General features: G+C 41.5%; 1 protein-coding gene across 2 annotated transcripts in view; it reads left to right on the top strand.

Annotated features, from left to right (window-relative positions):
- The window catches only part of CNTNAP4 (contactin associated protein family member 4), a 284841-nt gene that overhangs the window by 71869 nt on the left and 192318 nt on the right, over positions 1-20654 (top strand). For both annotated transcript variants that reach the window (XM_084757092.1, XM_084757091.1), the window contains exon 3: positions 13613-13806. In XM_084757092.1, coding sequence (XP_084613218.1) covers positions 13613-13806 — 194 coding nt within the window. The remainder of the gene's footprint in view (positions 1-13612; positions 13807-20654) is intronic.

Here is a 20654-nt window from a genome sequence, read left to right as displayed (position 1 = left end):
ATTTTGTCATAAACCTCATAATAGCCATTTTTTCCTACTCTCTTTTTCATTAAATTGTAACCTTGTGTGTCCCTCTTTTTTTTTTCATAGACCAGGAGCCAGATGGAGCTGGCTAGGGTGCAGGGACGTTAGAGGAAGCAATTCTTTGTGTAGCAGAAAGGTCTGCATTTGGAAGCGTTTCTAAAATTGAATGTGTGCACAGGGAAATATTTTACCTGCTGGCTTCAAACTCTAAATCATATTTGGACATCACTCTACATATTATTAAAGAACATTGTACCTACTAAGGTCCAGCTTTATAGGTAGATATAGATACATAGATAGATCTGTGTAAGAGCCAAAAGTCATTGTGATGCCCAATAAATTCATCTAAAGTGTGAATGTGACTGCAAAATTGTAGATTTTGGTTTGGCTACACATGAAAATATTCTGCACGATCTACACACCCAACATAATTATAAGATGCATTGCTGGCAGCTTGTAGGATGTCCATCATTCTTGGAGTAGCTTTCAGTACTACTGGAGTACATAGATCATTCGGATCCGAAATCCTCTTTGGTACAATCCTCTCCAGCTTATTCTAAACTCCTGAGTATGCTCAGTGGTTGAAAGGGAACATGAAAATTCACGTGTTATCCAATTTTTGTCAAAGCGTTGATAGCTGCCTTGTTTTAAAGTAGGATTCTGTTTGTGATTCTGTTCAGAGACTCCTACTGTATGCAGCGGCCCCACATCACATTGTCCCCAAATCCCCAGCCTTTCCTGGCTAATAGAGATTCTTTCAAATGTGTGAATCCTTTCTATGTGAACTCACTGACACACCAGCTTCCTAACATTTCTTCTCCTCCTTCCAAAGCGGCAGCTGATTGATGAAGGGCATACATGGTTCCTTGGTAGGAGAGAATCTAGTGCCATCATTTGGTTGTGTCAGAGGCGACAGAGGATGGCTGGTGAACCCTTGCACCTTCTGTATCTGCTGAGCGTGGTGCGGTTGACTCCCGGCACTGAATATTTGTTGCCATGCAACCATCTATGTAGTAGCCTATTTACACCTTGGTCTGTTCTCTCGGCAAGGGCCAACATTACCTTGTGCTGAGTGATCTGCATGGCGCTTTTATGCTCCTGCTCAGATTTGGTTTTGCTAATGGACAGCACAGGTGTATAGCAGTAACCACTGAGCATTGGCCACTAGAGTGGAGAATGGCTGTCTAGCTCTGAGATAGGCCCTCACTCACAACAAAGTGTGCTTCTCCTCTTAGACTCTAATTGTAGAGTTGTTGAGTTGCTGAAGATTATAATCCACTGGGTAGGAAATAAAAAACCATACCACATTAAAAGAAGGCAAGAAGGAACAATGATCTCCCATCAAAGGAGAAAAAAAAACAGGCTAGTTTGAAGCAGGCAGCTGAAGAGGAGTTTATTGAAGAGCATTGCAGCAGAGGGCAAAGGTATTTCAATAGAGGAGAGAGACTGAGCTCAGTTCCTTTGAAATAAGCCCTTGGAGGCACTGGACTGACCTAGTGGAAATGTACCAGAGCACCTTGGGGGCGGGGGTGGTGGACACAGGCCAGTGTGATCAGACCATCTGTTTGCTAATTGGAGCCTGAGGAAGTTGGGCTCCAAGTCTCCCACAGAGCCTGGAAGACAAGGACCTTGTCTTCATTGCTTGATTGTCAAAGGGTTGTCTCACAGGTCCTTGAGAAAGACATTCCCAGACTGTAAAAATGGCAAGAGGCTATGTGACGATGTGCACCTCAAGAGATAGAGAAAGAATTTACAGTTGTCCATTTTAGAAACAAAAGGCTCTAGAGTCTAAGGCAAGGGAATCTAAGGAGCTGGTGTCAGGAAGATGGCTATTCTGTCTCGCTGCACCCAAGCTGCAGGGTAGGCATTAGTGCTGCGTTGGCTGCATATGTCACTCGTCACTGGCCCCATTGTCTGTGCAATGGCAATGACCACAGCAAGAGAAACTTACAGAGGAATAGGTTCTAGCATTTCGATATGCGCACCCAAGTGGAGGAGAGAAATCTGTTCTTTAGGATCCCAAGTGTGGGATCAAATGGTCTAGTAAGAGAACAGGTGATGTTAATCCACTAGAAGAGCAACCACCTAGTGCAGGAGCTTAATTGCTACCAGGTGAAGAAGATCCTGTGACCAGACTCTGGGAGGAGTTATATAAACGAGCCCAGAACTGGCAGTGGCGCGGATTGGAGACTTGGGATAGATTTGGCTGTTTATCGCTGCCCTTGCTCTAGCTTGAGGGAAGGCTTCAGAGCTCCGGCTCCTGCTGAGGCTCTGGGGTCTGGTTACCCCTGGTTCCAGTGGAAAAAATCCTGCAGCTCCTGACCAGAGAATCGTTCCTCGGGACTGATATCCTTAAGGTTTTGTTTTTGTGTCAATTAATCCTCATTTCCTACTGTTTTGGTTAATCTGGTTATAATTGACGTAGGCTTGGTCAATAAGTTGTTAATAAAATATTTTGGTTAAGAAAAATGAGTCAAATATGAGGCACCAGACCATGTCCCCTGGAGGGGGAGACCTGATGGCACTCAGAAGAAGGATAGCAGGTTACTGAGAAGAGACTTGATACCCTATGAGCATATACAGGGGGAGGAAATCCCCCTCAGGAACAGTCATAGGGGAGGGGAATAAGAGGAAAACAGGAGGGAGGGAAGAATGGGAGGATACAAGGGATGGGATAACCATTGAGATGTAACAAGAATAAATTAATAAAAAATTAAAAAAAAAAAAAGAAAAAGAAAAAAGAAAACTGAATCTACACCCAAGAGTCGATTTGTCACATCCATAAGCCCACATAAATAGATCCTAAAACATGGTCCTAGCATTGGACGGATATTAACTCATTTAATCAATCAAACACCCATGACTGGTTTTTCACTTTCTGTGCTTAGGATACACTGCGCCGCAGCGTCTACCACCCCACACCCATGGCGCTGTTGCAGCTGTGTGAGGAAAGGGACGGTATCTTCTGGCTGCAGGATAGCCACATCAGCTTGGTGATCCAGAAGGACTGGTGTGAGAGTATTTGGCTCATGACAGTTTATCATCTCAGGCTGGCTGGAAAAGATATTTTAAAAGAAGTTATTTAAAACTCAGAGCCAGTGTACTGTCTCCCATCCATGATGTCATTTACTGAAATGACCTGCCTCACTGTAATGGACCCAAATGGCAACTCTGAGACAAGAATTATATTGGGCTTAGAAAGTAAATCACGGGCAGGGCCGTGATCATCATCCAACACTCTAGACATCATGTACTCAAAACCATTTTCCCTCCAACTTCTAATGTAAATAAGCTGAAACTCAGTGTGGTATAAATAAAAACTGATTAAGGCATGGTGGGAGGGCTTTTTTTTTGTAGCTTTATTAGACTTCTAGAAGAAATTTGGTTGTCCTAAAAATGGGAAAATCAAATATATAAATCAAAATGCCTGAACAGAGAAAGGATATAAATATTTACTTTTCAATCCTCTGAATTATTAAAGATTTCAGAAATGTTTGATCTGGCAAGACAAAAAGAAGGGCTGAAAGTCAGCCTGCCAATTTGCTGTGAGGCAAAATTGATAGATAACAAAGAACTTGGGCCTAGAAGAACTTAGTGACGTATTATTAATTCAGGGCCCCGCTGGGAATATGAACGTTGGGAACATTTCCATTGTATCCAGAATTCAAAAAAACAAAGCCATAGATACATCTGTGAAATGTAGCTTGGAGTAACTAAACCCGGTAACTGGGAGCTGATTGGTCGGCTGTGAGATTGACATCTCAGCCAAAATGTGTAGATTTTCCATTTGAGTGCACCATTGGAAAGCACTCCATGGTTTTGTTTAATTCAGGACCAACTTGTATGAGTTCAAACATTGAGGCCCATAGGGCTAGAATTTTATTTTTGCTCCATCATTTAGAACTGCAGTCATACTCTAGGTAAGATTTCAGTCAACGGTGCATTGTGGTGGATACTGCACATAGCCTGGGTTGGTGGTAGACTCTGTGGTCCTGGTTTGGTAAGGACAGTCAGGAGTGCTCCCTTCATGATAGAATCATCTGATGAAATAATTCTCAGTGCACATCCTTGTAATTAATTAATATTTGTATTTATTGAGAACCTAGTCTATGTTAGGCAGTATGCTAAGAATTTGGTTTCTCTCAGTGAACACAACAGGGGAAAATTTCTGGTTCAGTGGAGATTGGAGTTGATTGGCATAAGAAAGAGAAAAAAGCAAAACACACAACTAAGAGAATTATATGCTGTGTTAAGAGGTGGCAATTTCCATCAACAGATAAAGAAATGTGGGTAAGGAGAAGACAAATGGCCACAGGATTTCCGAGTGGAAGAACTTTTAAAAGGGGACGTCAGGAGATGTAAGCCTCTATGAGAGGGTGAGCTTTGAGTGGTCCTGAAGGTGGACCTCACGAGAAACAGTTCATTCAAAGAGCAGCAAGAAGACCACTGTCAGTGGAGAAGAAGGAGCTGGTGTCTCAATCTGTTTCTGCTGCTGTAACACAATGCTACAGACTGGATCACTTATTAAAAAAAAGAAGTGATGCAGGAACTTGCAAGTCAGGTAGCTAGAACATCCAAGAGTAGCAGTGCTATCCTCTTGTCATCTGGTGAAAATCTTAAAAGTATGGTAGATGGTAAGCACATAGTAAGACTGAGTTAGTAAACCAATTTTTGTGTGGGTGTGTGTGTGTATTTTCCTGTGGTATGGATTTTGTCATGAGGATCCTACTTTCATGGCTTAAGCCTTATCTTAATGACCTTTCTAAGACTTCATCTCCAAACATAAATTTTGAGATTATGTTTTAACATATGAATTTAAGTGAGACACATTCAAACTTAAGCGGTCGGAAAGGAAAAAAAAAAAGAGTGGATGTGGGAAGGGTGGAAGGAAGACTTGGTTTTTCACTCTGTGTGAGATCAAGAGCAGCTGCAATATGTTTTTAGTTCCGGGGTGGTATTTGCATATACCGTGTGGAGAAGAGAGTCTCAGTGGACAAACAGAGAAAGAGGGAAATGTTAGGTGATTACTACAAGAACCCAGGGTAGCACGATGAGGCTTAAGCCAAGCAGGCATGCGTGAGGGTTACGGGAGTGGAGGACCCCCGGTGTCCTCCAGTGGTGAGGTGTATGGTGTAAGAGAAGAAAAGAATCAACTGTGACTCCATTTATTATTATTTTTTTAATTCTGAGAAAATAGAAGGAGAGACTTGGAGTGACCACATTAGGCAAATGTTGTGGGAGGTTAGAAATGTTAAAAAAAAGAAAGACGAAAATTTACAGGTGATGTGTGGGCAGATACAGAAATTGTCTAAGAGAGCAAAGAGCAAAAATAGAAAGAAAATAAACAGAGCCCAGGGCTAAGACTTGGAGAGTTTCAGTAGTAAGAGGTGACTGGAGACAAAAAGAAGAAGGGCAGTGACCCGAGTTGGACTCCCTTGCACCCACACGGTGGAAGGAGAGAACTGAATCCTGCAGGTTGCCCTCTGACCTTCGTATACACACAGTGTACTGTGTGACATGCGTACTCTATGACATGCGCCCCTGCCTCACCCCAACCCCTGCAAAGAAATAGATAAATAAATACATAAATGTAAATAAATGCAAATGGAAAAGAAGAATGAACAATGATGGGCCTGAAAAGGAACAGTCAGTAACCTAGCAGGAAGTTTCAGAGTTCACTTCTGCAGGGGCTAAGTAAAGGAAACACATGAAGACGTAGGAAAGTGATCTCAAGGATGACAGTCTCCATAAGCTCAAGTGGTAGGAGGACTGAAGTCTGGCCATCGGAGTTGAGGAGCTAGTGTCCTTTGGTTACTTTTCAGTTGAGTGGGCGGACATGCCTGATTGCAGCTGGCATAAGATCAGATGGGATGAGAAAAGTTGGACATGACATGGACGGCTCATTAGGAGAGTGTTACAGTAAATGGCATAAAAATATACATGAATAAAATGAGGTCAAGAAAAGCATCTTTTCCTTTAAAAAGAGGATGATAACTGCGCCAATGTAACAATGTACTGCACTGATGGGAATATAGTCCATTCTAGAGAACAAAGGCAATGATGGACCAGGAGCGAGGGAGGGAGGAGAGGAAGAGGAAGAGGAAGAGGAGAAGGGGAGGGAGAGGTGGAGGACAAAAAAAGGAAGAGGGAAGAGGAAGAGAAGGAGAAGGAGGAGGAGGAGGTCAGTGACAGCAGTGGTCCTGAATTGCTCCTGTTAAAGTAGACCACGATGCACAGATCATGAAACTGAAACTCCAGTGAGCAGAGCGAGGACCCCTGACCACATCATTAGAACTTGGTCTCATTCCCTCTTTTCCTCTGTTGTAGCTTAGCCTTACTTGATTAGGCTTCCTACAAGTTATTTCTATGTCTTTGAAACACCTTTGCTCAGCAGCAGAGAAATACCTTTTTTAGTAATCTCCTCAAAACACCCAGCATTGAGCCATTGGCCTGGCGCAGGCCATCTGCCCACTCCAGAAACAGTCTAGACCAGAATAGGCAAAAAAAAAAAAAATCAAGAAAAGACCCCCAGCAATCCACATTTTATCAGCAAAGTGTTATTTCCTTCCCTCAGAAGTAGCTACTTTGCTGTGAGAAGACCATAAATGATGTTCCGTGGACAACACATAGCATTTAATGGAACTAGACAACTAGTGCCACTGTGTCCTTTCTATTCTGTACATTTCTTTTTTGTAATGCGATGTCAGCTTAAAAATGAACCAGGCAAATGGGGACTCTTGAGGGAAATATAGGTGAGATCCCATTTGGAAAAGAAAGAAGTAATTATGTTAGAAGGAAGCCTTCCTGTGACAATTTTAATTAAGGCAATTATTTTCTAGAAATGTAGATGTCCTAATAGTGGCTAGCAGTGACACTCAACTGTGGTCACTTGTGCCTTGTGTCCTTGAATGTCTGTGTCCTGCATTCTCATCTCTTGAGGAAGAAGTCTGACTCACTCTTTCTGCATAGCGTCTATTTGCATTAATTTGGCATGTCATCTCCCTAGACAAGCACAGGAAGTGACTATTGTGCCTTTTAAAAAAATTAATAAGGTATTATAGGCTCTAACCAAGAGTATTTCTCTCCTTTCATTTTCATGAAATCTAGAATGTCTCTCCTAGCCCAGCACTAAATGTTGATGTGTGGTCATTCGATGTATAAGGGTTAAACACAGCTCAGACTACTTACAATGAACTAACCCTGGATATTAGTTCAGCATATTATTAGGATAAAACATATAAATGTGAGACAAGTTCAGTTATAATTACTCCAGGGACAAAGAAGACAGAGAGAAATAAAGAAAGGAAAGGAAAGAAAGAAAGAAAGAAAGAAAGAAAGAAAAGGAAAAAGAGAAGGGGGTAATATTTAAAGTATTATACAGAGGTAAAAACTAATTTTTTTTAAAGTTTTAAATGAAAAGTACATTTTCATCTCTCATAAGCTGTGTTGCATAATATTGGGAAATTTTACTATCCTTTCTAATGTTTTATTTCAAGAAATGTGAAAAATATAGTTCATTGGATAATTTTGATAATGAAGTATAACAGTTGCAAATTCTGTATATGCAAATTCTGCTTGAGAGCTTATCGTAGCATATACACTGGATACTCTTTAGTTTGCTTGTTTGTCAGTATAATTCATAAGAACATGTGCTTTAGAGACACGTTCTGGGGGAATCTAAAAATGGTAGGCAAGCCATCAAAGAGGTACTGTGCTGTGCAGACATTTGGTCACTAAATAGTTTTAAATACCTTATTTAATTCTTTGAGAATGTAATACAATGTATTTGATCATATTTAACCCCTCAACAACTCCTTCCATCTTCATTCTCCTCTTCCTTAATGAAACTACCCAACTTTGTATTCTCTCTCTCCTTTCATAACCACCCGGTGCAATCTATGCTGCTCGTTAGTCTTGGGTATGGCACCATGCACGGGGGCGTGCTGAACCTACTTGGTGCCACAGCTTTAAAGAAAACTGACTTTCCTCTCTTTTGAATAACTATCGATTGCCACAACTCCTTCTTCATGCCCACCTTCCACTTCCGAGTTAGGGTTTTGTTTGGTTTAAGTTGGTACAGTCTTGTGCATGCTGTCACAGACACTGTGAGCAATCGCCGTGTTGAGTCTGGAAAATGCTATTTCATTCAAACAACTTCTCATGTCTTACTGCTGTCCCCATAGACTAGCGAGTGTGCCTTTCAACTGTCTCCAGTGAAGCCTCTTTTTGCAGCGGATGGCAACTAACGCAGAGACCCTCAAGCACGCAAGGTGGAGAGAATAGAGACTTTAGAGTGCTCAGCCCTAAGTAGGGAATCTGTATCCTATGCTTTCCTTCTGGTGTTTCAGGGATCATAGCAGGAAAGGGGCTAGAGAGATTGTAATCAATAGGCAGGGAATGACAGCCAAATGTTTTATTATAGATTGTATTATTTATGTGTTAAAAATTCTTGACTATTTCATACCTGTATGCAGTGTATCTTACTCATATCCGTCACCCTGTTCTCTCCTTTCTAGTTCCTTCTGAGCCACTAGCACTCCCATTCCTTTAAAACCACTAAGTCTATTTAGTTCTGTCCTTATGGACATGGATGTAAGGCTGTCCACTGGGATACCAATGGCCGTACTCCCTAAGACGAGTACCTCTCTCACCACCAGCAGCCATCCACTGTCCGTCGTTCCTCAGGCTGGTGTGGGGCCCCAGTGCCCCTCCCTGACCCATGCCGGAAGTTTTAACTGGGCTGTTCTTGTGCAGATCTTGTGCAGGCAGATAGCCGTGATGACTACGGCTGAGAGCTCACACGTGCAGTAGCCATGTCGTGTCGAGGGGACAGCATTTCATGGCACGTTCATCCACTTCCTCAGGCTCTAGCAGGGTTTATGCCGCAGAGTTTCCTGAGCATCAGGAGTGGCAGTTCATATAGATGTTCCATCTATAGCTGAGCCCTTACAGGGGCTCAATCTCAAGTGCAATGGACAGTTATAAGGGTCTGTCTTAACCAGCACCCACTGCAGAATGGAGACCGAGAGTGAGAGCAAATTGCCTTTGTACATATTTATGCTCATACCCATAGATTTGTGATGTCAGTAAACATTTTTAAAGCTGAGCTTTATTGGGACGACAACTCTTTGCTTGGAGTCAATAGCAGTAACAACAGTTTTGCAACTTGGAAAGTTATAGCCAGCATACACTGTCACAATTTCTGAACGTGGGGAAATCAATAGGTATTTCATCTGCTTTAAAAAATTGAATTCTCATGGCAGTACTATAATATTTAGAAATCCTATTAAGGTGGTGGGGGAAGAAATGACCTTAAAATAGGAGTTTCCAAGCTGTCATTTGAAGAGTTCAAAATGTTTCTAGGAGCTTCAGAGATGGCTCAGTGATTAATAGTGCTTGCTGTTGATGCAAAAGACCCAGCTTTGGGTCTAGTGCCAACATCTGGCAGCTCCTAACAACTTGTAAAGCCAGCTCCAGGTATCTGGCACCAGCTTTTGACCTCTGCAGTCACCTGCACATATTCGATGTAAAGACATACACTCAGGTGTGTGAGTGCATGCGTGCATGTGTGTGTGTGTGTGTGTGTGTGTGTGTGTGTGTGCGCGTGTGTGTGTGCGCGCGCGCATGTGCACATGTGCACAAGTATACACACACACAAATAATAATAAGTAAATCTTTTAAAAAAGAAAGAGAGGAGAAATGCTTCTGTTTGAGGCATACATGGCACTTTATTTAGGCTAAATCTCAGTAGCCAGGGCTAAGGCTGAAGGAAACAGAAGGATGGGGTTAGGGAAGGAAGCCTATGATGTGGAAAGAGAATGAGATGGAAAGGACAAGACTCTTTGGCAGGTTAACCTCAGTAACCAGAATAGATGGAGTTAGACCCAAGACAGTCTTTAGTTTCTTAGGTATTGGCTTACTGTGATGTTGAATATATTAGCATATTAAAAGCACATTAAGGACAAATAACACTTGACTAGTAGCTGAAAGGTTTAGTTAATAAACAAAATAAAGAATTCATTATAGTGTTTTATTTATAGGGATTCAGACTTTTCAATTTGCTGGAGTTAGCCATCATGTCTTCCATTACAAAGAGTAGCTGTGCTGATGGTTTGCCTCCAGGAGGCTAGATAGATGGGCACCAACCAGAGGGCCAGTGCAGCGTGACCCTCGGCTGAGGTGCCTTCTGTATCTCATGCCGTCGCTGTCTCTCCCTGTCATCAAAGGCGGCCAAGATCAGTCAGTGATGGATCCACTTCTATCTTGCATTTTCCCCATTGCTACTCAACATTTTTCTTAAAGTTCTAACAAGCACATTCCATCATGTGCTACTGCAGAGCCTTGCAGCTTTAAAACCCAACGGGAATCTTTCCATCCCCCGTGGCTGACTTATCCTACTGAAATTACTTGGCAAAGCCTGGGAGCATCAGAGTTCCCATTACTTTATCAGTGTACCTTGTTAATGAGATAGCTTAATTTGCATACCAGTAGTACCTTTTCACCACAGGTAAGAAATTGAAATGTTCAAGGTCAATTAACTGCCAATGTTTCAAGTCGGCTTGTGGGACTGTAACTGTGAGTGATGCCAGGATGAGGCAGTGGTCATTTGGGGGTTCCCCTCACTCCTGAGAAGAACTGAGGATCCAGTTTTAACCCACTCCGGTCTCACTGACACATTTCCCTTGCTTTGCATCTATCTTATTTGTTTTTTAAATACAGGACTGCAGAGATATTGGAAATACTGCAGAAACACTGTGATATTCCTGAATGAAAAAAAAAAACCTTCCAACATAACCTCATTATGGATTTCTGATCATTAAAATTAACCAGAAAGAGCAAAAAGCAAAATAGTCAGCATTTTCTTGGAGGTATAAGCTAATAGAGATAAAATTCTGCATGCAGAACTTCCAAGTTAAGATGGTAGCTGCCTGTGGGCACCCCTCTCTCCTAAGTTTGCACTGTGGAAAAAAATGATAAAAATTTAGAAAGATTTGCAATTACAGCAATAAGAGGAACAAAGATGCTTGGTTAAACCCAGCTCTAGAAAGACTTTGATCTTCCAAGCTTTTGACAGGCCCTGAGGAGAAGAGATCAGATGGGACAGGGAGTGGAAATCCTCACCCATTCATCGTTTCCATCATGCACCTATCACGGTCAAAAATCTCGGTCCCCTCTAAGCTGGGAGAGAGGTCATTCTCTTCGTTGTCACCATCTTTTCTATGTTTTCTGTGACCTACAGATTCTTACTGCCTCATGTGACAGCGAGAGGTACACACATGTCTCTGTTGACAGCACTTGCCTCCTCACCAAATCCCAGGGAATGAAGCATGTGGAAAGTGCTGGCTCAGATGTAAAAATAATGTGATGGGAGCAGTTCCCACAGAGGCCCCAAGGACCCACTGAGATGTCTGTGGCAGAATTCTACCGGGGGTGTGCTGCAGCGCTTCCAGGAACAATTTCTACGTAGAAGATAGACCATGAAAGCAGAAGCCCCTCTTGTGGACAGCAGAAGGCGGTGCCAGATGCGCAGCATGTGGCCACCCCAAGTTCAACCCAGCCCATGTTTACCCCACAAATGCTCTTGCTTAAAATATGGATAACATTTCCTCTAAGCTAAACACGGTGGCAGGGATTAGGCACCAAGATAACTCCACACCCAAGCCACGTTTTAAAAAATATTGGTTAACTGTGTATATGGTGTGTGTGTGTGTGTGTGTGTGTGTGTGTGTGTGTGTGTGTTGGGGTATGTATATGACATAGTATACATGTAGAGGTCAGAGGACAGCCTCAGGTGTCGGTCCTCACCTTCCTCCTTGCTTGAGATGGTGGCCTCTTGTACACTGCTGCATACAGTGGACTACCTGGCCTGTAATGTCTCAGCATCCTCTTGCCTTTGCCTTTAAAGTCTAAGAATTACAGAACTGGGCTTACCACTCCCGCACTTGTATGGATTGGAACTCAGACAGATCCTCACTTTTGGGTGGCAAATGTTTTAACTAGTGAGTCATGACCCCAGCCCCTAAGTTATATGTGTCCTCTAAGACTAAATATGGAGGAAAATTAAAAAAAAACTATACCAAAAATTATAGCTGTATAAATATCCTGGATCTATGAAAGGATGGCGTGTGCTTCTACTTTACTTTATGAAGGAGAATACTAGCCTACATAATGGTTTTCCCTAAAAAACAAAAACCCAATCCCCCCCCAAAACAAGGAAATGTGATAAACTATTTTTCTAGATTAAATTTATTTTTAAATATGTATTTATATATACATAAATATATATGTGTGTGTGTGTGTGTGTGTGTGTGTGTGTGTACATCTCTGTGTGGTTTTGTGAACATGAATAAAGTGCCTACAGGGGCCAGAGGGGGCATCAGCTCCTCTGGAGCTGGAACTACAGGACAGGTGTGGGTATTGAGCCCTAAGCTTGAGTTCTTTTCTGAACCATCTTTCTGATCCCCAGATTACCTAGCTCAAAAGACAGCGTAGTGTGATAAACATTGGGCACCACATCCTAAGACAAGCAAAAATTACTAAGAAACCACTAATCGAGGACACTGCTGTAACTTTTAAAATGATATCTCTGAGTCAGTTTAGAGGCCTTGATAAACGAGCAGTCCACTTGCCTAGAGCAAGTGATTATGTTTATGCCCCAGCCAGTTCTGTTATTGGTTCTAACCATCTGGGTCAGCATGCATCAGCGCTAATTACAGGGAGACCTAGAACCATGCGGTTAGAGACAGCTCCCACAGCCCAGGACTTCTTTTAGAAAACTTATTCAAATTAACCAGTTCATTGGAAGCTCACGAAACCCAGTCAACCTCATCCCATCTGCCACACATAAGCCTTCTCTTATAACTCCATCCGGCTATGCTGTCCTGGGGGTGGTGCCACGGATGATACCTTGCCTGGGAGCTTCCTCTTATTTGGAGTTGTAGCCATCTTTCCTTAGACAGTTGCAAATCCACTCCATTCCCCCACTGCATAGAATTCTTCATCTTTCCTCGTGTTGTGGTTCCTTGCACAGTGTCTTACCATTAATGGGTTTCAAACATGCTTTTCCACATCTGCCCCTCCCAAGAGTCTGTAAATACCTTGGTTGTCTTTGTTATCCAGCAGTTAAAAATGTACCAGGAGATGACGAAGCTCAACTTTGTTTTGTTTTTTTAATAGTTGCCAACACCAAAACTTCCTTCTTTATATTTTGTCTCTAGGCAGAGAGATAGAGAGAGAGAGATCAGAGGCCACACACCATTATCCATTCATGCCTGTGGGCAGTAAACACTCTGGCACCAAATGTTGGCATGACCTTCCACACAAAACATTTAAAAATATTCGATGAGACGTCCTATTTCTCTCCAGTGCTAGGAAGTTTCTAAATGCCTCTAAATGAATATAGCCACCTCAAGTCTAGCTTTGTCTTCAGTGTTTCTGCTTCCCTATGTTAAAGTATGATTATGAGGTATTCCATAACCTGAGAATCTTTCTGAATTCCACACTGTCTACTGGCATTTCCACGTCACACGTGGATTTTTAATGCGTTCTTCCCTCCATGTTCTTTTCTTTTCTTTTTTTTTTGCTAAAGGAGCTGGTGGCTGGTCTCCACTTGTGTCCAACAAATACCAGTGGCTGCAGATTGACCTTGGAGAAAGGATGGAGGTCACGTCTGTGGCCACCCAAGGTGGATATGGGAGCTCCAACTGGGTGACCAGCTACCTCCTGATGTTCAGTGACAGCGGAAGGAACTGGAAGCAGTACCGCCAAGAAGACAGCATCTGGGTATGTTTCTTTCATTAATGACATGGGCTCTTGGGAAGAGAAACACATTCACTCCTGAGGCTTGTTCATCAGTCACTTATAAAAAGTGGCCAGAGGACTTCCAGGGTGACTCTGAATTTATCTCTCTAGGGAAGACATTCACTGCCGATTTATGAAATTACTAAAAGCAAACTCCTAAGGAGGTGAAAAAGTCCTGTCAGCCCATTAAAGAGTGTGGAAACCCAAGAAGTAAGACTTATATAAAAATGTTATGTTTATAAAATAACATGGCAGTTTTATATTGTCTTAGAAGCCAGTCAAAAATACTTTATTTGGTCAGATGACTGAGATTTCTGGAACTTTCTCTCTTGAAGATAGAGGTTAATATATGGAGCCATGTTTGAAGTTATAGGGTTGTGTATATATGTGCATATATGTGTGTATGATACATATTACATATATCAAGTGCATACAAACATATACACACCATTAGTAAGTGTGGCCATGTTTTGCCTTCTCTGTAAGTCACAGAGCAAGAGTTGGGTTGAGATAGATTGGAGTGATTTTTTTTTTCCAGTGGGTGCTTATCCCCTGATAGAGGAAGCCAAAGGAAATTTGCTTGATGATAAAGAGAAATGAATTCTTCATCAGTGCAGAAGCATGTTCTGGTTCTTATGAGAGCCAGGGACAATATGATGCAATCATAGAACTGTTCTCCCCTTGTCCTGAATCCGTCCCCCGGCTGAGCTGCTGGAATTGAAAAAAAAGATGAGTGACTTAATGAAGCATCCTTAGCACACAGATGCTTTGGCAGCCTATGTAGGCACATGATGATGATTTTCTTTGACCTGTCAGTTGCCGCTCTTCTCAAACTTCTTGGGATCAGTTACACATTATAAACTCATTGAAGCAATGGACTGCGATTTGCTCACCTTTGTGTCTGGAAAGCTCCTGGTAGTCATTAGGTGTGTTTATTGATGCAGATTGAATTGAGGAAATGTACCCAGTCTTTTCTGTAGGGAGAACAGCAGGCTAGAAGCAATTGCTTGTGAGTGTTCTTCCTTTTAAAATTGTTATTATTGTTAATAATAATAATGATTATTATTAGAAAACCTGCTTTAAAATCCAAAGAAAGTTGAAGCTGTGTATAAGAGTGGGGAACCAAGCCCCACACAACTGGGTATTATGGTTCAGTCAATTCCACGTGAAGTGTTCAGATGAAGGCCAACATGAATAGTAATGACAAACTGATATCACCAAAGCTTAATGAGGTCTTCACTTTAGCTAGATATTTGGATTATCTTTTACTCTTTTTATAAGTTAGGCATTGGATTTAAACTAGATGGGCGGTGGATACTGCCTGCTTGTGTTTGGCTGCACTAATTAAAATGGATGCTTTGGCATTGTTTTCACAGTGTGAACAATTTGTATTTCTGTTTATTAGACATGGAAAAAATGAAATGTAGGAATTGCTATTTCCTTGTTTTAGTACTGTTAAAGGTGAGGTATTCAGGGTGAAATGGCAGCAAGTGTGATATTTTTCCTAATCTGATTTACAGAGAGCAAAAGACAGCATCTATCAAAAAACTGTTAAGGCAACACTGGTCGCTAGGCCAAGTTGAAATCTGTTGGCTTTTTCATAGGATTCTCATCATGCGTGTGAGTTGCCTGTCAATAAACACTGCACCTACCAGACTAACCTGAATACCTTCAAAGCCCAACAGTGCCTGGACTGTTGTGTTGCTTGAACCCAGGCCTGGGACTCTTGGGGGGTTGGGGTTGAGATGGTGCAGAGTCAGTGAGACACAGACTCTGGGAGTCTGGCAAGTGACAAAAGCAGACTCTTTTATTCCAGGAAGAGGATGCTCCTTTATATCCCCTACCCAGCATCTCATTGGTTCTCAGACTGCAAGCTGCTGCTGTGGCCCCTCCTCATTGGCTTGTGTTTCCTTACCAGTTATGATGTCATCAGCCTCAGGTCATGGCTGGGCAGGTCTCAGGCCACCTCCTTGTGGAAGCCTAGCTGTGCATGCGTGTTATTAGCAACAGGCTTTGTTCCTGCTCAAAGGCAGGCCTTGCTTTTCCTACACTGTTGTAGACAAATGTGAATGAAACACACATTTTATAGTGTTTTATCCTTATTACTCCAAAGAATAATGATTCTCTTCTGTCCCCATCAGCTCTTTCTTTCAGCATATTTATCATCTCTCAATTATCTATCTATCTATCTATCTATCTATGTATCTATCTATCTATCTACCTATCTATCAATCAATCAATCAATCAATCAACCAATCAATCTACCTATCTTTCTCTGTATATCTATCATCTATCTCTATTTTCTATCCATATCTATCTCTATTATTTATCCATATCTATATCTATTATCTATTTATCTATCATTTATTTATCTATTATTTACCTATCATATATCTATTATCTATCAATCTATATTTATTGTCCAATCTCAATCTACATTTAATATCAGTACTTCTTATTTGTAATTGCATACTTAACATTTGTATATTTACATCTGTCCTTGTTGGGCACAGGGAGGCTGCCATGTTCATTTCCTCCATAATTATTTTATCTTTCTTCCAAATACTCTAGTGGAACCTCATCTGAGATTCTCTAGTTGCCAAATCAGGAAAAATAAGGCCTCTTTATGCCCTGGCTCATGAATTTTCCTCCTGGAAGAACATAAACTATTGCAACTTAAAGTTTTTAAGTAGGAGAACAATCTTGAATTTATACACATAGTGAGAAACTTAACCTTTTGCCATTTTACAAATGCTCATTTCTTAAGTTGGTTTTTGAAGTTTTCCTTCAGTTTTTCTAGCTATTATGGGATGTATACCAATTATACAAAAGTGCCAATTTCTGTTAATGGCTTTACAGTCTGTTTCCGATGATAGAAACAGATCTGAGAGAAAGTTAAGAAACACATAAGGCATTATACAAGGGTATGGTAAGAAAAGGAAGGAAGACAAGTGTTATTTGTTTAGAAAAAAATACAACAAAACAAACCAATAAAATCTTCCAACATGGTGTGAAACACCAAAGTGAGAATTCTTCCCTTCTTTCAGTTGGCCTCTCTTAAGTCTTCAGAGAGAACAATGGCTTCTCTATTTCTGAAAGAATCAAACAAACTTCTATGTGCTTCTTACTCATATTTATTACCTTACACATACTAATTACCTTTATTATATATAAAAGATAATTAATAACAATGTAAACTTGATAGGTATATGATACTTTAAAAATGCATTAAACCTTTTCTTCAGAGTAAAATTCATGGTCTAGTGCCCATCAGATATTCTTTCTTTTTTTTTTTTTTCCGAGACAGGGTCTCTCTGTGTTAGCCTTGGCTGTCCTGGACTCACTTTGTAGACCAGGTTGGCCTCGAACTCACAGCGATCCACCCGCCTCTGCCTCCCAAGTGCTGGGATTAAAGGCGTGCGCCACCACGCCCGGCTTCAGATATTATTTCTTTAAATTGCAATACTGGATGGTGCAGAAATATTTTATGAAAATTTAGAAAACATGGACCACTAAAATTGTTCCCTTAAATTGAAGACAAAATAAATTCCTCAGCATTTTCAGGGTGCAAAGACTTTTCAGCTGTCATATTACAAGTAATGAAAAAGTAAATACAAGATATAATTTTAACTCATTTAAAAACAATTGTAAAAATAGGAAACCAACATCATAGAAATTCTCAGTAAAGCGATGTGTAGAAATACCTACAGCCAAATTCTCTCATGTTTTTATTATTTACTTATTTTGATAAGCACCCAAGATTTTCCTGTTCACAGTACAAAGAAATAGGCAGGGCTAGCTTTCTAAATGGTTTAAGTAAACATAATTGTTACACACAACAGTAATTTAAAAAAAGATTTATATTTATCATTTAAGAAAATTGTATGTATGTGTGTATGTGCCTGTGTATGAGTATTGGCACGTGCATGCAGTGCCCACAGAGGCCAGAAGAGGGTGACAGATCCCTGAGAGCTGCATTAGAGGCAATTATACATGTACACATACATATGTATGTGTATGTATTTATGTGTACCACTTGCTTCCCAGAGCCCATGGAGGGCAGATGGGCATCAGATCCCTGGGTGCTGGACTTGCAGGCAGTTGGGAGCTACAGTGAGGGGCTGGTAACTGAACTCCGCCTTCGGCAAGAGGAGCCAGTGCTCTTAACTCCTGAGCCACAAAACAGATATTTAAATCTGAACAGAGACTTCATGGGTTGAATGAAGGAAAGGGAAGGGATACAATGGGCATCTTTTAAGGCCTTTTGAGACCCACCACCTAGAAAGTGTGTTAGCAGAGCTTCTACTTGATTTCACCACCACCAAGTATCTCATATTGAGATCAAATCTGAAATCTTGGCACTGCTAGCTCCAAGCTCTAATCAACCAAACTAACCAACAGGACAAGAAGAATGGCTCCCACCAGCAGGAAATAATGGTTTTTGTGGACTTCAAAAAAACCTTTTTCAAATAAAGTGTTTTAAATCTCTCTCTCTCTCTCTCTCTCTCTCTCTCTCTCTCTCTCTCTCTCTCTTCTTTCTCTGTCTTTCACTCTTTCACTCTCCCTCCCTCTCTCTCCCCTTCTTTTCTTTCCTCCTTTCTTTTTCTTTTCTTTATCTCTTCCCTTATTTTTATTGAGCTGGCCTTATTATGTAGCTCTGGTTGGTCTGGAAATCCATACATAGATCAGGCTCACATCTAGGTTACAGAGATGCGCTTGCCTCTGCCTCCCAAGAGGTTAAAGATGTGATTCACCCACACCTATCCTGTCTTCATTGCATTATAAAATTAGCATATCTTCATTTCCTGCCCTTGTTTTTTTTTAGGATTTTATTAATTGTGTGTGTGTGTGTGTGTGTGTGTGTGTGTGTGTGTGTGTACACACCCTTGGGAATGTAGGCCACGCATGTGTGGGTGCCCCTGGAGGCTAGAAGAGTGTGTTAGATCTCTTAGAGCTGGGGCTATAAACATCTGTGATCTGCCAGATGTGCGTACTGGGAATCAATCTCTGGTTTCTTTGCAAGAACATCACGTGTTCTCAAGAGCTGAGCCTTCTCTCCAGCCCTACACCTTCGTTTCTTAACTAGAAGTGTCATGATTCTTGGTGGAAAACACAAAGTCCTTTTGATAGTGTAGCTAGCTACACAGAATGACCCTATCATAAAACACTGAAGCCATTATTATAATAATTGTGAATGATTGTCATGGCAACTTCCTAAATCAGACAAGATGGAAACACCTGCGAAATTTTTTTTTAGCATGAATTTGTTTCATGTCAAATTAATAAACGCCCCCAGGAAATCAGGACTATGTGCTAGGTTTGTGGAAACGTTCAAAGTGGCATCTTACCTAAACCTTTCTCTGAGCTAAGTCCTTATTCTAGTGACCTAGCCCTGCTGAAACATCTTGGGTGACACTGAGTACAACAGTACTACCACCGCGCGTTTCAACACATCACATACATGACAGTCGTTAGCCTAAGGGGTACCTCAAGCCACGTGGCTTCTCATGACACACGTCCCACAAGGTTGTTTTAAGTTGAAACCCACGCCATTAGCCTGGATCTTCAGGAAGTTTCTCTTTTATATTGCCAGAAAGGTTTGAAATCTCTGCCCTTTGCAAGGATTAGCCTGGCACTTTGGGGTGAAAAAGGTGTCTGGGCTTTCTTTTGAAACTGTGGTAAGGACAATTAACATGAAATGTATCCTTTTAACAAAATTTTAAGTGTGGGATGAAGTATTGCTTATTGTAAGCACAGTGCCGAGCAGCTGCTCTCTGGATTTAATCATTTCCTGAAACTGTAGCATTACACCTGCTGAGCAGTGCCTGTCCTTTACCTGTCTCACATCGTCTAGGCTTCTTCGTCTTCACACTGTTCTGATAAGGGGAATCATACGGTATTTGTCACAGGGATAGCTTCATTTAGCCCTTCTACTGCCTCATAGGCCCATCTATTTTATGATAAAACTCCTTTCTTGCACTTTTTAAATATTATTTTTTCATTGTTCTTAAGACTTTCATACATGAATGCAATAAAAACGTCACACCACCCATATTTCCTTCTCCCCAGCTCCCTCCAGATCACCCCAACACCCCACCAACTTCATGCACTCTTTTTCTTTTCGATAACTAAATCCGATTAATGTGGCTCAACTGTGTGTGTGGATGTGGGTCATCCGGGGGGGGGGGCGTGGGGGAAATCTCCCAGTGGCTGCAAATTAAAAAAGAATGATGCTTGCTCCCCAGAGCCAATCACCTGCCAGAAACTCTTCAGTCAGGGGTGGGGCCTGGAGGGTACCGCCCCCATCTACGTCATCATTTTGGCTGGTTTGCTCTTTGGCAGATCTTCTGCGGGTACCTGTAGCTGATGTGAGCTAGTGAGTGCGATGAGTGGCTTGTCTTGCAGTTTGTTTTCTTATCGTCTTTGATCTTCCCATTTTATCCATTAATCTGTCCATGAGTACTTAGGCTGTCCCATCAGTAGCTCGCCTTGAATGTTGTTCCCTTAAATGCTACGTAGTCTTTTCTTTATGACTTTCATTTCAATTATTTTGCACTAACGCTTGGGAGTAGGCTTGCTGGGTCACGTGGTCTTTCGACCCTTCTACCTTTTCTTAACTTTTTGAGGAACCTCTGTGCTGTGCATTGCTTTCCATAGCACCCTACCCCATTTGTCCGTCTCACTGTAGAGAGCACCCAATGATGAACAAGTATTCCGGCAAATGAAGAGCTTTGCCGTGGCTTTCTGTCTCTGTTTAGTTTATAACTACATCCTGATAGGTGCCATTTGACATCCCACTGTGGCTTTGTTTTTCATTCCTTGAGCATATA

Source organism: Acomys minous (genome assembly GCF_964271855.1).
Source record: "Acomys minous genome assembly, chromosome: 14".
Lineage (NCBI taxonomy): Eukaryota > Metazoa > Chordata > Mammalia > Rodentia > Muridae > Acomys > Acomys minous.
Note: the sequence above shows the minus strand (reverse complement) of the source record. Positions and strands in the feature narration are given on the sequence as shown.